Source organism: Loa loa (assembly GCF_000183805.2).
Source record: "Loa loa unplaced genomic scaffold supercont3.13, whole genome shotgun sequence".
Classification (NCBI taxonomy): domain Eukaryota; kingdom Metazoa; phylum Nematoda; class Chromadorea; order Rhabditida; family Onchocercidae; genus Loa; species Loa loa.
The window spans coordinates 307,815-329,423 of NW_018108193.1; the positions used below are offsets into that span (position 1 = coordinate 307,815).

Genomic DNA, 21,609 nt, shown 5'->3' on the forward strand with positions numbered 1-21,609 from the left:
GAGTTTGATGTATTTCTTGGAAACTATTCACGAATATTGTTTATTTTTCCTTTTCCATTGCTTTTCATTTGTTTTTAAACTATTTTTCACTTCAATCTATATCTTATATTCTTCTTTATCATATCTTCTTCTTTTTGTTTTTACTTTTTCTTTTCTTTTGCAATTTTATATGTTTTTGCTCTAACTTTTTCTTTTTCTGTGCAATCAATCTGCTTTAATTCATCAAAATAATGCCTTACAGAAGATTAAACTTATGTCATCGTACTGACAGAATGGAAGCAACACGACGTATCAAACTGTGGAAGAATGGGCATCAGGAAAGAGACAAAGAATGGCTCGCATAGGTGCTGAGAAAACAGAAGAGTGACGTGCAACCAAACTTGAGAATGCACGATTGAGAACATGACGATTGCATTCTGCAGTTTCAGATCTGTTTCGTTCTTAATAGAATAAACGCGATAGGCTGAGTGCTTGCCTGAAATACTCTACTTTGTGGCAGTACGTAGAGATGTTAAAATTAACTACAAATGTGTTTATCCAGCTGCAAAACGATCAATCAGCTGAGATGTTCTCATATCAATTGCTGGAAATTGTGAACAGAAAGCTGCAGGTTGATCTGACCTCAGGACGAATTTCACTGTCTCATAATTTTTTTTCTGCTATTTAGTGAGGTCAGAAGAAGAATTGGTTGAAAGAGCATTTCCCAATATTCAGATCAATTATAAAAATCACGATTGGCTGAATGAATCCAATACAAAAATTAATGAACAACGTCACAGTCTTGATAGGACTTTTAAAAGGTGAAGATGTACTCATTCCTTGCATTCCTATGATTTGGCAACGGATATGCCATTTCAATTTAAAAGATTGCAATTCCCAATTCGATTGGCGATTTGCAACCACACCATCAACAGAGCTCAGAGGTAATCTTTAGAATTTTACAATTTAGATCTAAACACGGATTACTTCTCACATGAACAGGGTCAGCAAACCAGACAATCTCTATATCTGTACAAATAATCCACAAGCACTGTGATATTAAACATATTTCTCTTTCTCTTCATTTAACAACAATTCTTTTCCATTTAACAAACTATTTTGTTTTATTTGCTACTTTAACATTGCTATGGTAACACAACACATAGCCGAGTACAACTACTTTACTATAAAAATGATCCATAAGCGAATTATGTGTTTTAGAATCGATCAACTTATGAAAACATTTCAATTTCCCCGTTGGCAAAAAATTACTGATAGTTACAAGCAATCAATTACTAGTATTGAAATGCATAAAAAAGTAGAGAATATAACTAATCAATTGGAGGTCGTTAAAGTCTCTCAAGTTTTAATCCGCACAGAGATGTTAATAGCACTGTTATTAAATTCAACTCTTTTGAGCAACATCTATACACAGCAATCATTATTCAGTTCTCTGCCTCCAAATTTTCTCCTAATCTACCACTTATTACTGGTTCTATACCATCTCTCAGCATCTTTATTTCTTATTGATGTCGTCTTCCTCTTTAATCTTTTCACAAGGTTTTATTTCAGAGGTATCAGAGAAGTTCACGTAAGTCTACTGTTTTTACTTTTCATTGCTAATTGTCGCTGAAATCATGAAGAAGCAGTAGTGAATCAATAACTTCTTTCTTGTTAATTTGATACCGCTGAATGTAATATGTTGCATGTGAGGATATATTGGGTAATGTAAGCTAAAATTGTACGCCCATTGTGTTTGTGTGCTCTAATAAAAGCGATAACTTTCGTGACCTCAAAACTGACCTCTTGACCCCAGGATCCTCCCTAATCCGAGGAAGAATAGCATCCTAAGCACCAAAATTATTTCTAAGCATGTGTTTCGACGAAGTCAGTTGGATAGATGATATGGAGCCTCACTGGGTTTCCCTTTTATGTTGCTGTCGTCACTACTAATTCTCATATTAAAGTCGTAAATGCTGAGTTCGCTGTTGTATTAACCAAATTTGTCATAATAAAGGTTTAATTATCTAAGTCTGAGGTCCATTACCCAAATTCTTTGAGGTTCATTACCTCAAAGAAAGTCAAAGAAATCGGCAAGAAGAAATAGAACAAAGACTCAGAATTAATTCTCTCAATCTCTGTCACAATCACAAATAAATCGTCGACAAAACTGATGATAATTCTTGCATGCTACAATATATATCGTTATAAGATACCCAATCATTCGACAACTGCAAAATAAATTTGAATTGACACATTCATGAGTTGGTACTACAAAAAACTGAACATTAACTATTATAAAATGCATAAAACTGAACGATAAATTGAAAAAGACAAAAAGATCACATTACACGTAAAGTTAATGGTAAATGATATGAAAAGGGAATTAGAATCAACAACATGTCATCGAATCTTATATCGCATCTCCTTTTAAAAACGATGATAAGCAGGATTATTAGGAAAGAAAGAAAAACAGTGGAAAAAAAAAGATAAAAGAGTATACAGAATCCATCAAATGATCAATACCACTCAATACAAAAGATGCTTGAAACAAATTTTCATACACTTTCAAACATGATTTTCACATGCGTTTAGTTTCAGATTGCAATACGTTGCATTTGTTCCCGAAAAATTATCATTACCGTGCTATGTGAAAATGTGTTGAGATTAAGTAAAAAAAGAAAAAAGGAAAGAATAGAATTTGCATAAATCACGGAGACAACAGGAAAAGAAATAAAATAATTAGCTGCACTTTAATAAATGGTACTTTTGCAACTTCATCTCTTCATGTTTATTATATACTTACGTGTATTCATTATACATACATATAGAATAAATGCATTTACAAAAGCACTGTTTTTAACAAAGGAAATGTTTGCCGATATTTAATGATAATTAACAACGGAAATGTTTATCGAGAATCATGTAGAGAAATGACAAGAAGTACTGAGTACACGGATGGTCAGTCACGTTTGTCCAACGTGACTCACGTGGGAAACACCCGATATCTAAACCTTGCAACGATCCACACCCACTTTGACATTCCCGTATTAACCTGACTCGTCAATCCCTCCATTGTGATTGTCAATGTCGCGAAATGTCCAAAAAGAATAATCATAGATTGAGACAGGGAGGTAAGAAGGTGAGAGAGTCATATGTTAAAGCTAGAGAATCAGATTAAAAAGATACGTAGATAGTGCGAGAATGCAAGTAGACAATTTGTGGCTATTTGCGCCAAAGTTTGTATTTGAATGCATTCGCAACAGTTTGTTGGCAAGGTGTCCGTGCGTACACGCAGAGTTGATGAGACACAAGAGGTGAGCAGACGTGTACAGACGTGTACTTTCTAATAATGCCCCAATTTCAGGCTCGCTGACAAACGTATTACCGGCATTGATTAGGCATGGCTGTTGAAGATGACGTGAAGAGATTACTTGCAAATTCACGGTCAGTTCTTCCCATTATTAATTCTTTCGTCAGTTTACAACATTTCAATCATTCAAATCTAAAGAATTAAAAGCTGTTTTATAAGGACCGCTCCTTTACAATATTTTTTATTTTAAATCTCAAATTGTTGTGTTAAATGGTTCCATTATTCATAGTTATTTGGACAAATGATTTTCTGATAAATTACATCCCGAAAAACCATACGGATCTTTTGTTAGTTTTGTTTTATGCTCTATTGTTTACCGTCGTAACAATTTTGTGGGATCTGTGACGGATTAAATTAATGGTTTGACAATCCTTTTTTTCCCTCAGTTTTACTGTTGGGAACTTTGCATCCAAACTATTTTTTCTATTAATAATAAATTTGAGCAGATTGAAATAAGTGGCCAAAGGTTGGCAATACAACTTTTTCCGTAGAGATTGATATCCTCAAGTTTTTAGAATTAATTTTTGCCACATCGACCGATTAAACATATGCAAATTTGACGCGGATATCCTATCGAAAGTCAATAACTTTTTTCTTTGGCTTGAGGAGCAAAGGGATGTTGGGAAGGAAATTATACGGAATGAGTAAGTTCGATTTCGGAATTCATAGTAGTTCACTTGATGGGAATATGTGTCAAATCAAACTTTGATTTCGATTAGATATTCTTTTTTTCGTCTGTTTTCAAGATATATCAGGGTTGTTGCTGAAGGGATCTTCAGGTGATGGTAATTCATTAAGTCGCTAAACTTTATCAGACATGAATTTCTTTAAAGAGGTTCGTGTTATTGGTATCAAAGCGTTATCATCCTCACTTGATATTTCCTTCCTTATTGTACAAATTTCCAAGTCTGTGGCTAAAATTAATCTGTGAAATTACAGAACTTTAACACATAAGAATCGGTGGTTCTATATTAGTAGCAATCTTTCTGTTCTTAATAATTCATAGTTCCATCCACAAACGACGTTTACTATTTTCAAAGTTGTAGAACGGGTCGCATGCGCTTACCAACCACGCCTAAACGAGGATACTGTTTTTCACAGGAAGCGGAAATCTTCCAGAAGTGCAGAAAAAAGCTGTTGGACAGTGTCACACGAAAAACAACAGCTGCTTTTACAAACGATGGGTATGTTATAAGGGATTATAAAAATGAGCTTGGCTTCCGTTTAGTTGGCGCTGTTGTAAACGTCTTTCTCATAATCATTATGGAATGGATCCCCAGTAATTATCCTTACTACTGTTGCTTACTCTGGGTGTTTTCAGTTGGAAGTACAACAGTTTTATCTCAGGCTATTTCGATGTTTCTAACAGTAGATGGAGTCGTAAAAAGTTCCCAGAATGTCTTTATTATACTTCTGTTTTCAGAAATACTGCGATTTATGCTGCAATAACTCCGAAATCTTCGAAAAACGCCATTGCAGTATGTATTTCCAGTAACGTTATTGGACTTTATTTTTATTCATCCCCCTTAGTTTCCATAACTTTATCTTTTGCAGAGAGCTGTAAAACAAGAGACAATGTTAGCAGGCCTAATGAATAACCGAAAAATACAAATAGGGCCTGCACCCACTCCGAGGCAATATGTTCCAAAACAAACATCTATTAAGGTTGCTTTCGTGTGCTTGATTAGATATAATTATGCAATTGCACTCTGCTTTCCCCGATGAAGTACGTGTTTTACAGGTGAATAAGTGTCCTTCAGTTACAACTTCTAGGAACAACACACCGAAACGGTAAGGAGTTCGTTTTTCCATCTGGCTTATTATTTGCTTCGATGAATTTATTTTTTATGAGGAAATGAATATTTTCCAGGATGCCACTTAAAAATGGAATGACTCCGAAGACGACCACACAGAAAATTGTCGCTAACCCGGAAACCATTGCGCGAAAAACTACAGTAACTCCGAAGGCGATTGTTGAGAAAACTGTTGTCACTCCGAGAATGGCTGACAAAAAGATTGTGGTTACTCCAAAGGCGACTGTCCAGCAGGTCAGTTTCACTTTTATGCATCTTAAGTTAATTTGGTTTCAGTTTTAATATATTTAATTCGTAGCAGTGGATTGACGTACAAAGATAAGACCGTGATCCGCAATAGATCGAAATCATCTCATTGATAGGCCGAGAGACAATTGTGTTTAGAATGTCATGAAAGATAATGGATTCAAAAATTTCCCATGCAAAAGTTTTCCTTACAGCCAACGTTCAAGAGGTCTGAAGTAATACGTAAAATGGAAAAAAGAACAAATACAGTAATCAAAAATAAAGAAGAACTGATGAAAGAAAAGGCAGAACGTGCGAGGAGGTCGTTTATTAATTTGGTTTTATAGAAATGCCATCTTGTGGATTATAAATTTTAGCTGTGCAAATTCTGAAATGTTCCGTCCACAATGATGAGTTTGGCATTCAATAGAGAAGTCATAAGGAGATGAATCATGTGAAATTCTAAGAAGCATCGAACAAACTCTTTTTTTAAATGCCAACTGAAATTCAGGGATCGCGAGGAACGGGCACTGCGCGTGAAAATGAACAATAAGAAAAAAGAAGAAGAGGCGCTCGAGAAGCTTCGGATAATAAAAATGCGCGAACAACAAATCGAACATTTGAGACAAAAACAGCGCATGCCACAGAGAGCCATTTCAAAATCACCCTGTCGTACCAGGTTCTGTTAATATTATAGTGATTAACAATGATTCGGTGATTACTTCAGAGTTTAAGTGATAATAGAAGAGCTTAGCTGAGCTGGTGAAAGAATATAGGTTGCCGAAGAAAAATTGTTTTTTAAAGTCCAAGAAACATGTCACATGAGAATTAAATGATGGTAATGAAAGAGAAATAAGTATTGTAGAGGTTATTACAATCGAATACAAAAACCGCTCGTTCGTTCGAAATCTTCACAAGACATTTCTGTGCCAAGGAACGTATTACAAAGAGAGGTAACAAAGAATGAACAGGTTTGTTTCATGTCAACAAAAGATGATTGTTCTAATTTTAGAAATTTTGTTAAAATTTCCAGATGACATTTCAGGAAAACCTCCAATTTCAAGGAAAACGGAACCACGTCGGTAATGTCAAACGGGATACCGATATACAAAATAAAAGACAAAAGCTAGATTTAGTGGAGTCCAATGAAAGAGATGATACTAATAGGCTTTCCAGCGAGATCAACACGCCAGAAAAAGTGCTGAGTGAAGAGCTTGTCGGTGGTCAAACTCATACTGAATGTCCTGAAAGTGAGGGTAAGAGAAATTCTGGAGGGAGAGAAACTTCACGAAGCAATACACAAGTGGCTAGTGAATCAAAAGAAACTCTTGCAGTAATCGAACAAGAAATGTTGGGATCTATGCGGAATTGTGATATTAATCCTGACATTGTGATGCCTTCACCTGTGGCTGAGAGATCGGAGATAAATGATAAGGAAAATGTAGGTGAAGCTTCACAGGTCATGGAAGTTGACATTTCCACTGTCGAGACAAGCAGTATAAATAATCAAACTTTTGATAAAAGGTTACTCTTGCTTAGGTTTAAGCTATATATGCTATATATTAAGCTATATATGTATTATAAAAGATATTTAGATACTTTCCTTAGATCTGAAATCTTTTGAAGCTCTGAAAAGTAGTTGGTACACATTTTTCACTACACAGAATCTTGTGCATTTCTAAAGAATTATTGTTAGTCTTTTTAGCGCGAATGTATCGAAAATCGAAACATTAGATGATATTGGTAATAACTATGATGTAGACAGCATTTCGTCGAATGATGAAACAGATGATGAAGAAAATCCACGAAAACCGATTCCTTTTTGGGCGCGAGGTTAGTGTTGATTTCTATTCCTGAAATGTGACGTAACCACTTAGCGTACTAAAATATCAAAATATTTACAGAATGGAAGAAATGAAAATAATCGAGAAAATATGGTTTTATTAAATAATTACATGCTTTTCATTCCAGGGGAACGATTACAAAATGCGTTACGGAAACAAATTGTGCAACCATCCATCGATCCTGATGCTTATTTTGGACCAGTAAGAACGCCTATGCTGGATAAAATTTTTGCAAGGAATCGCACACGTTATAATAAGCGAACATCGTCAGCCCAGTGGACATCACCAATGAGTAACCCGAAGAAAGGAACGAGTAAATTCTTCGAACTACAGAACAATCATGGTAGGAAAGCATAATGTCATGATGAATTGTTGAAGTTAAGTTAATTTCTACGAGATTGTCAATTTGTTTTGAAGACCTTCTAAATTTCCCAGCAAATGCAGTCATGGTTGTCACTTTGCATTTGTTGTTCATTTTGAGCTTTTTTTGCCTGTAATTTTTTTTCGTGCCACATATGGCTATAGCTATAACTTTGAAAAGGAATAGTATTGTGCATAATACTTCCACAATAAAGACACCTGTTTATTTATACCAAAATATATGGAGACAGCTGGTGGCGTAACTTGATGATACAATAAGCCCTTCATTTTTTACTCTAAAATTTGTTTTTGTATGGAATTTTCCTTATTGTAGGAAAAAGGTAGCAATAATTTCCCTCTTTGATAATGATACAGTAAGCGTTGCTATTTAATTGTATCATTCGTCGAATGGCTTGTCCCATTTTTCCGCATGTCCATATATTTCTTTTTACATTTACGATAAAATTATGCAAAATACAGCTCTGAAATACAGGCCACTCAATGAGCTATAGGTGTTCTAAATGAACACCTCTTCTGTCTGCTAGGCAAGTTGTACAAGTAAGGTTACCAGTGTGACATTATCATTTGATTGTTGTGTAATGCGCCGAACACAGCGATGTATGAGATTTTTGGAAAATGTTAACCTACGAATAATTCAACCTCTTACTAAGGACCTTCAATTATCCCTGACCAACACAGGTAATATCTTTTTGGTTTAATTGACGCTGTGGGGATATACCTACTGTTTAGCTGCATTTTGTGAAGAAGGACAATTCCTTCTAGGGGATTTGTATAATTAATAATAATAAAGGGGTCAAACTGGAGGTACACAACTGCAGCTACTGATAGTTTTTTTTTGATCACACCCAGAAGACTGCGTGGTTATAAGGCATAGCATAAAGCTACCAGATAATTAGATATATCTCAGGCTCACAAGACTCTAGAATAAAGAGTATAAGTTTGTGGGATAAAAAACATAGTTTACAGCAAACGAAGCAATTTTTCTCTTTTTTTCAAGAACTCTGAAACCACAGGGTTTAGGATAAGTAACACAAAGCTCGAAGACGTGAGTATATTGGGTCCGAGTATCACCTCTTCACAATCAGACCAATACTTGTCATTTCGGATGTAAATCATCGCAGTAACACAAGTATAACATATTACTTCATAATACCGAATCCCGCCTCTCTCCGGTCTATTCATCGGAAATAGCACGACACACTGCTCCCTTTTCGGCCAATGTTCTCTTTCGACTGGTCCGCCTGTTCTGCTTATCGTTGGTCCAGTCTTTCTGATATTCCATTCGACTGCTTTTCTCTTAATGTAGTTGTGCTGATATCATGACTACTAGTTATAGTGATTTTACGACAGCTCCGGTAATAATTACAATAACTATAGTAGTATTATGATTACTGTGATAATATTTATGGATTTCTTTTTTGAATTCGATGGCAGTATTGATTTTAACAATCGGAATTTTAATTTGAATAGCGAAATGAAGTCAGTTGTTCAGATTTCTTCCTAAATGATCTGCCATGCAATAGAATGACTACCCATTCATCAGCAACAAAGGATCAAAGAGAAGATTCAAAATTATTGGATTATTTGAAGAAATTCAGAAAAGAATGGTTCCAATATTGTTGTGCAGCAGTATTTACCATAAAATTTCTCTTAGTACCATGCTATCATAGCACCGATTTCGAGGTCAGTGATTTGAAAGTGGATAGAAAAAAATTACCAATTTATTCTGTATAACTTCCATTTCTTCCACAAAATATATTTCTAAAAAAAGAAATTTGAAATTTAAATTAACAGTTAAATTAAGGCTTTCTTTTTATGTAGGTTCATCGTAACTGGATGGCTATTACACATACGCTTCCCATTTGTTCGTGGTATTACGAAAACACATCGCAATGGACGCTCGATTATCCCCCACTTTTCTCCTTTTTTGAATATTTTTTAAGTCAGGTTAATGAAGTGGTCGTTTGTAATTTGAGAACTCTTTGTATTTTTCTACAGCGTATTTTCCAACAACAATTTGAAATCAATAAGACCTCAGTGCTTTATTAGGGCTGTATATCTTTCGAATATAAGTGAACAATCTTCAGGTGGCATCAAAAATCATTCCTTCTGCATTGGTGCTGCAAAAAGACGCATACTTTTCCACTGAATTACTGTATTTCCAGAGATTTTCGGTGATTATAACGGATGTTTTTTATGTAAGTGTTACGTAACTTTTCACATAAGTTTACGTCTCACTTTGTACGAAAATAACGAGCAATGTAGTATTCATAATGCTTTTGTCCAAATTTTGTTTTAATTCGAAATTCCAGGTCCTATCATGTGTTTTTTTAACAAAAAGTTTCTCTGGATTCTACATAACTTATCGCGGTGTGGAGAAAAATTCGTTCGCTGCCGACATTTTTCTCATAGCCAATGTTTCATTGGTGATGATCGATAACATACATTTTCAATATAATGGCTTTCTGACATCACTTTTTTTGCTTTCTCTCGGTTGGGTTATGAGAAAGTCTTTTCTCTATGTAAGTGCCATGTATTATTTGATTATTTCAGATATTCCACTTAATTATGCATTTCGAAAGTCAAAGAATTGTTTACAAAAACCCGTGATAAATTGTGATTTCTTGATAATCTCATATTGGCTGAACTTTTTTTGATGCTGCCTCTTCGGCTGAGTTTTCTGCCATCGTCATAGGTGCAGCAAATTTTTCTAGCGCCTTAAATTTTTTAACATGGCATGCAGAAATGTTAATTTAATACCATAGCCTTGAGTTGCGCATGTCTTATGTTTCAAAAATTAATAACTGCGCTTTAAAGGTATCCTATGTTTTGATGAATAATATTGGCGTCAGGTCAGTAATAATCAAGTATTCCTGAAGGTTTTTATAAACTGTAATGTTTTGTAATCCACTTTTAGGGTGCGTTGACCTACTGCATGCTATTAAATATGAAACATATTTATCTATACTATGCACCTGCATATGCGGTGTACTATGTTATGAATTATTTGTTTTCCTCAGGAAAGGCTTTTATAGCTAACGGTGCAAAATTAGCTGCTATTCTTATGCTTCCATTTGCACTATCTTTTGGTAAAGTAAATTGTTTCTTATCTTTTTCATACATACAACAAAAATATTTAAGCTTCAATTTATACAGTTTTAATGACTTTGAAGTAGAAATGATTAAGTATGCAGTGAGTCGTAGCTTGGTTGTCCATTTTTTTTTTGGCGTTTTTAAGAATAATATGTCTTCTCTGGCTTATTTTTCTGAATATATCTCAGGCTTTATTCGAGTATAGATTTAATGCGACCGTTCATTTTAGCTCCGTTTATTCATTTATGTGGTCCTGGTATTTTGCAGCAGATATGGAAACAGTTGTTTCCATTTGAGCGTGGTTTAACACACGCTTACTGGGCCCCGAATTTATGGGCACTTTACAATTTTTCTGACTGGTATTTTTATCAAATCCTGAAATTGACTGGGCGATTGCCGCCAAATGTTCACTCGCCTGCTTATGTTTCAGGCCTTGTACAAGTATCTTTGCACTTGTTCGCTGTACAGTTCTGTTTTCGTTTTTATGAGTTTATAAGTTATGGTGATTGAGCATTTTGAGTGGTCTTCGTAAACTTTATTTTTTAGTCGTTTTAGTTGGAATTGGACTAAATTGTTTCAGGAATTCAAGCATTCCATCTTACCTTCTGTATCACCATTCGGAACATTGCTAGTGACGTTAACATTGCTCTTACCGTTAGTATCTCTTATCCGGACGCGGCACTCAAAGAATTTTCCCCTTTTACTCACATTATCGGCATTTGCTTTCTTCCTTGCTGGATATCATGTGCACGAAAAAGCAATCATACTCATCACTATTCCATATACTATTCTAGCTTCTTCAGTATGTTGCAGTTAACAGTGTTTTCCATAGAAAGTTATATTCACTTTTGTAACATTCGTAAACTAATATAAAAAAGCAATTTTTGCTGTCGCACTTCAATTGTTCATTAATTTGTTACAGTTTATCATTTTTATTGTCAAATATCAATTCTATTGAAATATTCAATGCAATGTTTTCTTTTTAAATTAGGCTCACGATGCCAACGTACAAAAACTAGTTATGTAGTTTACTTGTTGGTTAGGAGGAACGTTATCGTAAAGATTTGAAAACTTTAATATTTCAGGACCATCGATTTCTGCCGTCTTTTATTGTGCTTTCAGTTGTGGCCAATGTTTCACTTTTTCCTCTTTTCTTTACACCTTTCGAGAATATTTTGAAGGTGTGTCCTTCCGTATTATTAAAAAACGGTTTCTTCCGATGAAGAATTGATGGTTTGAAAGGCTGTGAGCTTTACACCAAAGTATAAGAAAGATTTTTATAGCTGTAGTAATGAGTAAAACGATGAACAGAGATCTGCGCATGTTTAATTTCGATATTGTTTATATGGTTGAAATCAGTCGACAGTTCTATGATATTACGACTTTTTTGGTGCCTTTAATTGTTCTCACATAAAAGTGTTCATTTTGATAATGTGTATTTTAGGTTTCTGTTACACTTTGCTATCTGTTTTTATCAGTAAGCATTATGCGGTTTTTGTGTCCAAAAAGATCGCTTCGTTTTCTCCAGAAACTTTATTTGTTTGGGCTCTTAATTGTTCAGGTTTATTGCTTAGTTTTGCATCAGGTTGGTAATTTTCATTACAATGAGGATAGCCTCATTGTCGAAATAATCAGAAGATTTAAATGCAGTTAGATGCATTGCATCACTAAGCTGAGTCAACCGGATTTTTCTCTCCTTTCATACCCTGGGCCTTTGCATTTTTAATCATATTTCATTTTTTGATTCGAGTCTTCCAAACGGTGGAAGAAACTTTGATTTTTCAGCTCATAAGCTCTTAAATATTATATTTGCATTTTAGATTATATTCGGCATTAATTTCGAATTCATTCCTTTAATGCTTACTTCATTGTCAACAGCTTTTGGACTTTGTTGGATTTACTTTGAATTGCTGTGGATTATTTCTTTTGAGAATCCAAAATATACTGGAGCTGCATGTATCTGCGAAAAAAAGTTTAAGAGGAAATAATTTTATTATTGGCGTTAACTCTTACTCTGTTACTTTTTCCACGGTATGTTAAGTACTAAATACATTATATGAGTCTATTAACACTACATTCACTCTACTTATTCATCTATTCAGCTAGAATATTTCAAGTTGTATTTTTGGGTTAACCGATTTTCGGGTTTTTACAAATCGTTTGTTTTTTAAATATTTACCGTCCTTTTTCTTTTCATGATTTGCCACAAAGAATGTACAGATCTATGAAATGACTGCAGGCTATCACCAGGCCAACAACAGATGCAGCCACTTATGACATAGTCATGATTACGAAGTACAGACAAGGTTTTGATTTACAATGGTGATTAATTGAATAACAAAGATAAGTTAATGAGAAACTATGATAATAACAAAGATAAATTATGAATGACAAAGATAAATTTTAATTGTTGTGATTATTATTGCTGTTTATTTGTTTTTCGATTATTTGCAATAAAAGTTTTCGGGTCAGCTCAATCAATCTTTTTTGGTGATAATAGAGTTTTTTTTCTCTTTTTTTTCTGCCTTTATACAACACAAATATTTCGAACAGCTACAAATGTAGATAGTTTGATCTGCAAACAATATATTTGTGTATTGATCGCAGAAAAATAAAGTACCACTGCAGAACTCTGTCATTAATGCTGAAGGCTGCATTTATGATGGGAATAAATTACCTTTTCCCCATGGACAGTGCATTTCACGAGGTACTGTAGAAGATTTACAATAACTGTATTTGTACAGCAAAGTACTGATAGGAACTTAAAACTGCTATATTTAAATAACAAGATGACAACAACATGAAATTACAAGATGACAACATGAACATGAGTGTTAAAAAGATGGAGAGATTATTATTAAGAAATGCAAGAGATGAAGTAAATATAATATAATGCCGAATATTACTCTAAATAATATTTAATCAACAAGGATTAGTGCTTCTACTCATGTTTTACTATACACGTTTAGTTCTAACTTCCTCTACCATTATTAACTTTGATGATTAAAGTTAGACATGGAATAGAAAAAGAAAAGGCTGACTGAGTAAGATTGAAATAAGGAAAGGTTTAACATAAAGAGTTTTTACTATTAGATGTTCAATATGGAGAAATCTGAGATATGCATCTTTTTTGGATTTATTTAATTTGCATCTTTGATTTATTCACTCTATGTACTTTTTTTACTTCAATTCTTTGGAAATATTATTCCATCTTTAATGATATATTACCCTTGTTGTTACTGGAACGCCACCTATGCCAGACAGAACTATTTCAAACTTCTACTTTTCCGTAGTTTCAGTCATAATCTTTTAACCACTGCTATATGTTTCATGCCTTCTCGTATTTTGAAATACGATCTAGAAAAATTGATTTAATTAACCACAACATTTTTACACACAACATTGAAACAACATCCGGGATGGAGTTGTTGTCAACAACTTGTCAACTGATTAATTTAATTTAATTGAACTCATGCAAAACCACGTTCAAGCATTCATTAAAACGAATTTCAAACTTGAAATTTGTTCCAATCTACTCGAATTTCAAACTTGTCATCCCTTGTCTTTTTCTTTTTTCATTTTAATTAAAGTGACCGGCTTGATTGAAATCATTCCGGGTTGCAACCTTTTTTTTATTTGCAAACGACCAACAACACAGAGTGCTTTGCATTTGTTTTTGTATTCTTTCTCGAGAATGAAATAAAGAAATAAAGGTTGATAGTGGAGAAACTTGACTTTCGTATGGCAAAAGTGGGAAGTTGTAATTATTTGCTTTGACATATCTCCACTTGATTATGTTGACTTTCGAAGTTCGATTCATTTTTTTTTTTAACCCAATAGATATTCTGCCCCCAATAACACTTCTCCTTGTTGCTTCTCTCTCTTTTTCTCCATTCTTTTAAATTTCATTTTAAACATTTTCAGTATCATATTGTTATCAACTGAAATACCAGTGCTATTAGCAATGATTATGCAATACATTAAACAACTTCTTGAATGCAATGTTTTGCATGTAACGATAATAGTTGTAGTGAACAAATCTATTTATTTACCCAACAAATAAGGCGGTCACAACAAATATTTCACCTGAAAAATAAGATAATCACAACAAACCTATTTATTTACCCAGCATTCATTCGAATATTTTGCAGATGTAAAATTCGTCACAAATATTGGGGACAGTGATGAAGACCATCACGATAATGGCAATTTTAGTTGCTGCTGATGTTGACAACGACGTTAGTAATCATGGGATGTGATCAGAGGAGAGAGGTGCTCAGAATAGGGGGACATTCACATTCACATTTGCCTGCTTCTCTGATGGCATACCACCATCACATCACCATCACCATCACCATCACCACTACATCACATCGATATCGACTCGTTGACGATGACAACAAGAACGATGAAGGTGCAAGACGCTGCCACGATAACTACGACGATGACGAATAACGACGATAATAATGATGGAGGACGGGGACAGGATACAAATGCGTACAATAACAGTAGCGCAGCAGCAGTAGTAATATAGTAATAGTAATAGTAATAGTAATAGTAATAGTAATAGTAATAGTAATAGTAATAGTAATAGTAATAGTAATAGTAATAGTAATAGTAATATAGTAATAGTAATAGTAGTAGTACTAGTAGTAAGTAGTAGTAGCATGAAGAACAATAACAATAACCTTAGCATGGATCGTGTAAGGGGGAAGAGGTAAAAATTGTTAAGATAATAACTTATAGTTTAGTTTTACTGTAATTTTTTTCTTTTTAAAAAGAATTTGTTATCACTAATCATAAGAATACTCAAAATGATTATAAAGCGTGACTGTTTTCCATACTTGTTTATGATGTTCCCTTTTTATCAAAATTTTACTCCCTTTTTCCTTCAATTTTTTAAATGAGAATTTCAGAATATCCCCAGAATACAACTGGAAGAATAGGAACGGTACAAGGGCAAACATATAATCATTAGAATGATCGTCATTGTTGTTGTTGTTATTAACTTGACTAACCATAATAATTATCTTCAAATGAGGGATAATTACTGCTGCTATTGCTGTTGTTGTTGACGGTGATGGGTGGTGCTTTTGTTGATAATGATGGACGATGATGATGATGATGACAATGTTGATGATGACGATGTTGATGTTGATGTTGATGATGATGATGATGATGATGATGATGATGATGATGATGATGATGATGATGATGATGATGATGATGATGATGATGATGATGATGATGATGATGATGATTAGTACGATTAGTTGAGGGAAGAGTTACAAAGAAGGGTACGTGGAGGGTATTGATGTTGCTAGCAGTAATAGTCGCCGTTAATGATTGTGCTTTGGCTGATGATATCACTGTGCGGCAGAAATGCCTGATGATGTTGATGTCGATGAGCGCCGCTTCTCCGTTTTCATCCTTGCCTACACCATCATCATCATTCCTTTCCACTACTTTTCATCGTTATCAAAACTATTCTTCCCCCTTGCCCCTATACGCCTCCTTCCCTATCTTGCTGTTGTCATTGCTGATAACGATGCCTTTGAAGCCTTACATTACATCGTACCAGCAACACTTCCCATCTTTCCATTCCTTTATCATCAAATTTTAAACTATCACTTCAAATGGTTTCATTGATAACTGTAACAAAAGCAGTTTGTAATTAGCTCATTTAACAATACCAAAATTAACCTAACTGTTGTTACATTTGACGTTAAAGCTTAAGTATTTTAAAAATGAATGTTGAACATTTTAGTGGTTGCATAAACTTCAATAACTTCATAGATTTCAATAATTTTTCAATAAATTTTAAGCAAATGACGGCGTGCAATACATTGAAATATATTGATTGGACATATTTTCAGGTAACTAGCCATGCATGCCGGATTCGATGGTACAGCAGCGCCATCAATGGTGAGCATAGTAAGTTAATTTCGAATATTTATCAAAACATTGTTACTTGTTAGGATTTGTATCCTATCAACTTATGTATGCATGTCACATGAAAATTAATATCTTGCATAGCACGTTTGAATTCAGTTTAAAATTCTCTTCATTCTGCAAGATTAAAGTTTTTGTAGGTACCAACGAATATTGCTGTTTCACAACGTGAAAAAAGGCGATTTTATGTGAAGAAATCAATAATTGGAATGCAAGAATTTCGGGATTGGGAAGAGAAATTGGGCGATTATTGGTATCGCCATCATCACGTGAATTCTTTTTTTTTTTTGATTTTTGCTTATTTAACAAGGCGAGTAGTCGTGAAATTTGGAGGAACCTTTGTTATTTTAAAAATATCGTTGCTGACTACTGGAAAAATTTAACCATGCTTTCCGTATTTTTTATTAGGTGTACTTTGCACTTTTTTGTTGGTAATATTTTTGATTAACTACTACCACTTTCGTTAACGTCACAGTAACATCGAGAGCAATACACAGAAGACCAGACGATCTTGACGACCAGCGACTGACTTGTTTTAGAAAGTGAATAACATCGTGTATTATCACTGCAAATATGAACCTTGTTATGCGTCAATGAAGGCCAAAGTAATGCTCGATTGTGTACAGGTATTCAAGTTGTTCAATAAATTTTAACCTTTCGCTTTCTCAGCAAGTACTCTCGTCCAAGTTAAAATATAATTTAAAATTTCTGCAACTTTGCAGTTGTATGTTACCGAAGAAGGACATTCGCATCCTGCTCCTGCTGATATGATGGTGTGTTATTTCTAACATATTTCTGCATTTTCATACCACTGTTATTGAATGTTAAGCTGAAATTTAAGAAATGGAGCATAAAAAATTTTGCTAAAACACATCAACATATTGAATGAATTATGAAAAAATGTTAAGAAATGACAATTTCTATTGTGTCGTTATAGTTCAGCATCAGTTGAATCATAACTTTTTTCAGGCACCGCCGTCAAAACATATAATGGATCCTCTAACGCGACAAACTGTATCAGTTCAGAAACGAAAAGTATGTGAAAATTTTGTTGTTTTGAAAAATCCTGAGATCTTCTGTAGATTTGTTGTTTATTGCACTATAGATTTACTGTGCTTAATTCTTTATAAATTTTAGTGAAATTTTCGTTGCAGCATATGGATGAGCAGTATTATACCGGATTTTCAGCTGCGCCATATCCTCAACAATTTTTGAATGATATACTTCGTATGCAAGGCGATTTTAATGGTGTTCATGATGTTAGTCCGTTTGTTTTGGCGGAGCTTTCTGTTCCACTTACAAACTCATGACTACTAAATTATTTAAAAATATTTTTAAATATTAATATTGGTTCTTTTAATCACCAAGTCATCCATTCATCAGTTGAACAAATTCTGTCTGCCTCTCATCATAGCCATTTTTAAATAATCCCACTTTCTCAAATACATTAAATTGTACAGGCATCCTTGCCAAGGAATAAGCTCTTGTCCAAGCCAATTATTTTAAAAACCGTTTTTATAGCATGGATGGAGGAATTTCAATTTAATGGTTTTAGTTCGGAAATTTTGATGAGTTAATGATCATAGGTATTTTGCAGGCCAGTGCAACTGCTTGTTACAGCAATCCTCATGTGGCATTTCAGAATGGCGAAGCATCAAAAGAAGTAATTTTTTTCTAGACTTTGTACTTTTACTACCCTGTAGTTGCGGGCGTTCAAACAAAAAGTTATGCCAACTGCCAAGTAGAAATAGATTTCGAATGACATATCAGAGCCTTCACGGCTATGCGTAACGAATTTATCAGGGCATCGAAATAAAAATGGAGAATCAGGGTGCTACAACATCGGATATGCGCATGGAAGTGATTTCGGCAGTCGCAGAAGTGGCAAAATATGCTCAAAATCGGACAGCACAAATGGAAAATAGTTCACAGAAGAGTGCTGATGGAAATGGTACCGTGCAGCAAGTATCGAAACCAATTTCTGCTCATTCAACAACCTCACCTATTAGCTCACCCGAAGTACATCCTTCCGGTAATTCCAGCCAAGTGCAGCAACGGAATGGATTCTCGGATGAAAGTGACAGCGACGATGATGAGTCATCGGGTGAGTGAACAAAGTTCTATTTAGTTAGATCATATTGTGAAGTGAAGTTCAAGTAAGTTCATTTGTTGAGTTGGGAATTTGATAAATTAAAAAGCCGTAAAACCGCTGATCTAAAGAATAAACTTCTTTGCGAATCCTAAGGGATTTTCGACAATTCCATGTATCTAATTAAAAATGGGTTTTTTAGATACGGAAAGTGATGATGCAAAGTGTTCTTCTTCCCATGTTGGCCAAAAGTGCGGTAGTGGAGATGTCGAGGTATATTTTCTAAAATTTAATTTGATAAGATTTATCCATGGAAATATCCATGTCTCTCCTACTTAGAACGGAGCTGCGTAAAAATGCCTTTTTTCCTATGCAGGCTGACAACGATCTGTTTGCGATATTAAAGAAAAAAATTGAAAGACAAGTCCCACGAAAACGTTTACGTTACTTGCGGCGTATAAGACGGCAACTAAGTTTTTTTTACAAATGCATGAAGTGAAAGAAATGTCGTCACGATTACCACCAACAACAAAATACGAAGATATCTTTGGGAAACATCAGCAACAACAGCATCAACAACCACATCAGCATCAACAACAACAGCAACAGTCACAGCAGTGATTATTATCGTGTAAATAATTGTTCTTGTTTTGAGCTGTTCCTATTAATGCAAAGATTTCTGGTCTCATTAGTTTTGAAATTTTATGTTGTAAAGAAAATATTTGAGCCGACGTCATCTTTCTTATTATTCTTCCTTAATTTTAGATCTAAACTTTATTTGGGATCAAAAATAATGGGAAATTAGGGGTGAGTTTGGCTCATAGGGGATTGCTCTCTCTATTTGAGGTTTTTTGTTTCATTCAAATACTTTAAATTAAAATTAATTTTAAATTTTTGTGACAAAATAAACTTTGTTGCGGACAGTTGGTATCGGTTTTTTACTTTTTACAGTGGTAAACTGTCTAGCAATGTGTATACCTGTGAACAGTATTGCTGCATATCACATCATTGCTGTTCATTTAATTTTTTACCGACTTAACTTTTTGAACTCTTGCTTTGCTGGATACGTAATTCGTCGTTGTGGATGCAAACAAAGTGGTCTCAATATTGGAGGAGAAACAATTTGTTATTACATGTGATGGATTCAGGGGAAGGGAAATCGACTAATGTTTAGTCTATTCATTGATGTTTCACAAAAAAGTCTTGATAATAACGAGTATTACTGCATATCACAACATTGCTGTTCATTTAGTTTTTTGCCGATTTAATTCTTTAGACGATTTAACCTTTTTTTTATGATGTGACCTTTTTTAACCCCGATTTAATCTTTTTTTACGATTTAACCCTTTTTTATGTAACAACTTAACCTTTTTTTTATCGATTTAACTTAATTTTTAGTTGGAATTATTGTGCTGGACTTTCGTTATTTACGTTTTGATAATTTTATCACGCGCCTACCTTCATATATGGTCATGTTGAATGAGACCAGTCTTTAAATGATATTAAAGAGAAAGCCGAGAACGTATGAAAGTACGGACTGGTATAATTTAAGTATTCTAACCTTTACAACCTCTATCCTTCAGTTTGCACAATACCATAGTGATGAATGTTGGAGAGCGATTAATCAATTGATTGTGTTCTTCACACTGATTTGTCCTTTTGTTTGCTTGATCTCAACACAAACTAAAATATCAGATTAAAGTTATTTGAATTAACTTTTTTAAAGATTGGGTAGAGGGTTACGTAAATGTAACTTATGGAACAGTACATGTTTATAACTAAATATCAGATTAAAGTTATTTGGAGTTTAAAGTTTTTGGCGACATTGGAAGCGACCATATGATTAAGGAATACAAACATACTTTAAAATTATAGTGATGTTCACTTTTCGTATTGACTTGTTTTGTTATGGTCACAGTGATCGACCTTTTTACTTCTTCACTATCACTGACATCACAGCCTATTTTATTGATATGTGTCGATTGGATGTCTCGAAACAAAAGCACCAAAAACTTTAACGAAATAAAAGATAGCTAGTTATCAGTGTTGAAAGTGAAACTGATATATGTGTGTCTATGAGAAAGCTCAAAGAAAGGAAGGAAAGGAGCGAAGATTTTCGACAAATGAGAGCTAACTGAAATATATATCCCTTTCATCTATCCTTCCTCACTACATCTTTACGGTTTCATCTTGTTGCCAGTTATCGCTGTTACTAATTACGACATTTCTCCGACCAGTTCCATCTGCTCCACTCCGTTCACAAATTTAAGATTATTTCACTTCTTGGCTTGTTTTATTTGAGCCATCAAAGATCAACATTACTTTTTACACCAATTACTAATTTTTCAAATGAAAAGAAAAGAATATCTGGTAGTATCGACAGCGGTAAACTTCGCATTTTCCTTCATTTTTGATTTAACATAGTAACAAAATTAATAATAATAGTAATAATAATAATAATAATAATAATAATAATAATAATAATAATAATGATAAATAATAAAAGTGAACAAACAAATAAATAAATAAATGAGTAAATAAATAATAATAACAAACACTGTAATAATGTTGAGTAAAGTAAAGCTAATACAAAAAGGCCAGATCAGTTGTTATTAGTTGGATGGAATGCGAAAATAAATTGATAATGTCAAGTATCTGTTCATACAACTATTTCACTTCGGTTTTTTTTCTTCTTTTTTAAATTATACCATTCATTAACTGATATCACTCTTTACCATATTTTTCTTTCCTTTTTATTGCATAGTTTAATAATAAAGGAGGAAGTTTTGGTTCAATTTATGTGATCATTCCTTCCTTTAATGTATTTCATTCGAATTTGATAACAGTAATAACAGATTC

General features: G+C 33.9%; 4 protein-coding genes across 5 annotated transcripts; all 4 read left to right on the forward strand.

The window, feature by feature from the left end:
- Positions 1–3,382: 3,382 nt before the first annotated feature.
- LOAG_05126 (hypothetical protein) lies at positions 3,383–7,592 on the forward strand (the record flags this gene model as incomplete). Its single annotated transcript, XM_020446773.1, has 13 exons — positions 3,383–3,426; positions 3,868–3,996; positions 4,399–4,536; positions 4,776–4,830; positions 4,907–5,017; positions 5,094–5,143; positions 5,223–5,400; positions 5,607–5,713; positions 5,903–6,070; positions 6,257–6,362; positions 6,437–6,915; positions 7,097–7,224; positions 7,363–7,592. The coding sequence occupies 13 exons, from the start codon at positions 3,383–3,385 to the stop codon at positions 7,590–7,592; spliced, it is 1,923 nt and encodes a 640-aa protein (XP_020302923.1).
- A 1,511-nt stretch (positions 7,593–9,103) lies between these two features.
- LOAG_05127 (hypothetical protein) lies at positions 9,104–12,751 on the forward strand. Its single transcript, XM_020446774.1, has 10 exons — positions 9,104–9,299; positions 9,438–9,563; positions 9,704–9,814; positions 9,929–10,138; positions 10,534–10,705; positions 10,939–11,150; positions 11,290–11,511; positions 11,795–11,890; positions 12,154–12,294; positions 12,530–12,751. The coding sequence occupies exons 1-10, from the start codon at positions 9,141–9,143 to the stop codon at positions 12,695–12,697; spliced, it is 1,617 nt and encodes a 538-aa protein (XP_020302924.1). The 5' UTR covers positions 9,104–9,140; the 3' UTR covers positions 12,698–12,751.
- Positions 12,752–15,623: 2,872 nt separating this feature from the next.
- LOAG_16690 (hypothetical protein) lies at positions 15,624–15,973 on the forward strand (the record flags this gene model as incomplete). Its single annotated transcript, XM_020449341.1, has 1 exon — positions 15,624–15,973. Exon 1 carries the CDS (start codon positions 15,812–15,814, stop codon positions 15,971–15,973), a length of 162 nt encoding a protein of 53 aa, XP_020307150.1. The 5' UTR covers positions 15,624–15,811.
- Positions 15,974–16,514: 541 nt separating this feature from the next.
- LOAG_16691 lies at positions 16,515–19,672 on the forward strand. Of its 2 annotated transcripts, none has more exons than XM_020449343.1 (10): positions 16,515–16,643; positions 16,802–16,930; positions 17,137–17,287; positions 17,384–17,434; positions 17,631–17,696; positions 17,816–17,920; positions 18,259–18,324; positions 18,465–18,765; positions 18,953–19,023; positions 19,127–19,672. In XM_020449343.1, exons 3-10 carry the CDS (start codon positions 17,255–17,257, stop codon positions 19,247–19,249), a joined length of 816 nt encoding a protein of 271 aa, XP_020307152.1. In that variant the 5' UTR covers positions 16,515–16,643; positions 16,802–16,930; positions 17,137–17,254; the 3' UTR covers positions 19,250–19,672. The 2 variants fall into 2 exon arrangements, with proteins under 2 accessions (XP_020307152.1, XP_020307151.1); XM_020449342.1 differs by having other exon boundaries at positions 17,201–17,287.
- The last annotated feature ends 1,937 nt before the right edge of the window (positions 19,673–21,609 follow it).

Coding starts and splice junctions, on each gene's coding strand:
- LOAG_05127 (XM_020446774.1), top strand. CDS start 9,141: ATGACTACCCATTCATCAGCAACAAAGGATCAAAGAGAAGATTCAAAA. Junction 10,706..10,938: donor TCCATTTGCACTATCTTTTG/GTAAAGTAAATT, acceptor CGTTCATTTTAG/CTCCGTTTATTCATTTATGT. Junction 11,151..11,289: donor ATGTTTCAGGCCTTGTACAA/GTATCTTTGCAC, acceptor AAATTGTTTCAG/GAATTCAAGCATTCCATCTT.
- LOAG_16691 (XM_020449342.1), top strand. CDS start 16,596: ATGCATGCCGGATTCGATGGTACAGCAGCGCCATCAATGGTGAGCATA. Junction 17,435..17,630: donor CTGCTCCTGCTGATATGATG/GTGTGTTATTTC, acceptor AACTTTTTTCAG/GCACCGCCGTCAAAACATAT. Junction 18,766..18,952: donor CGACGATGATGAGTCATCGG/GTGAGTGAACAA, acceptor TGGGTTTTTTAG/ATACGGAAAGTGATGATGCA.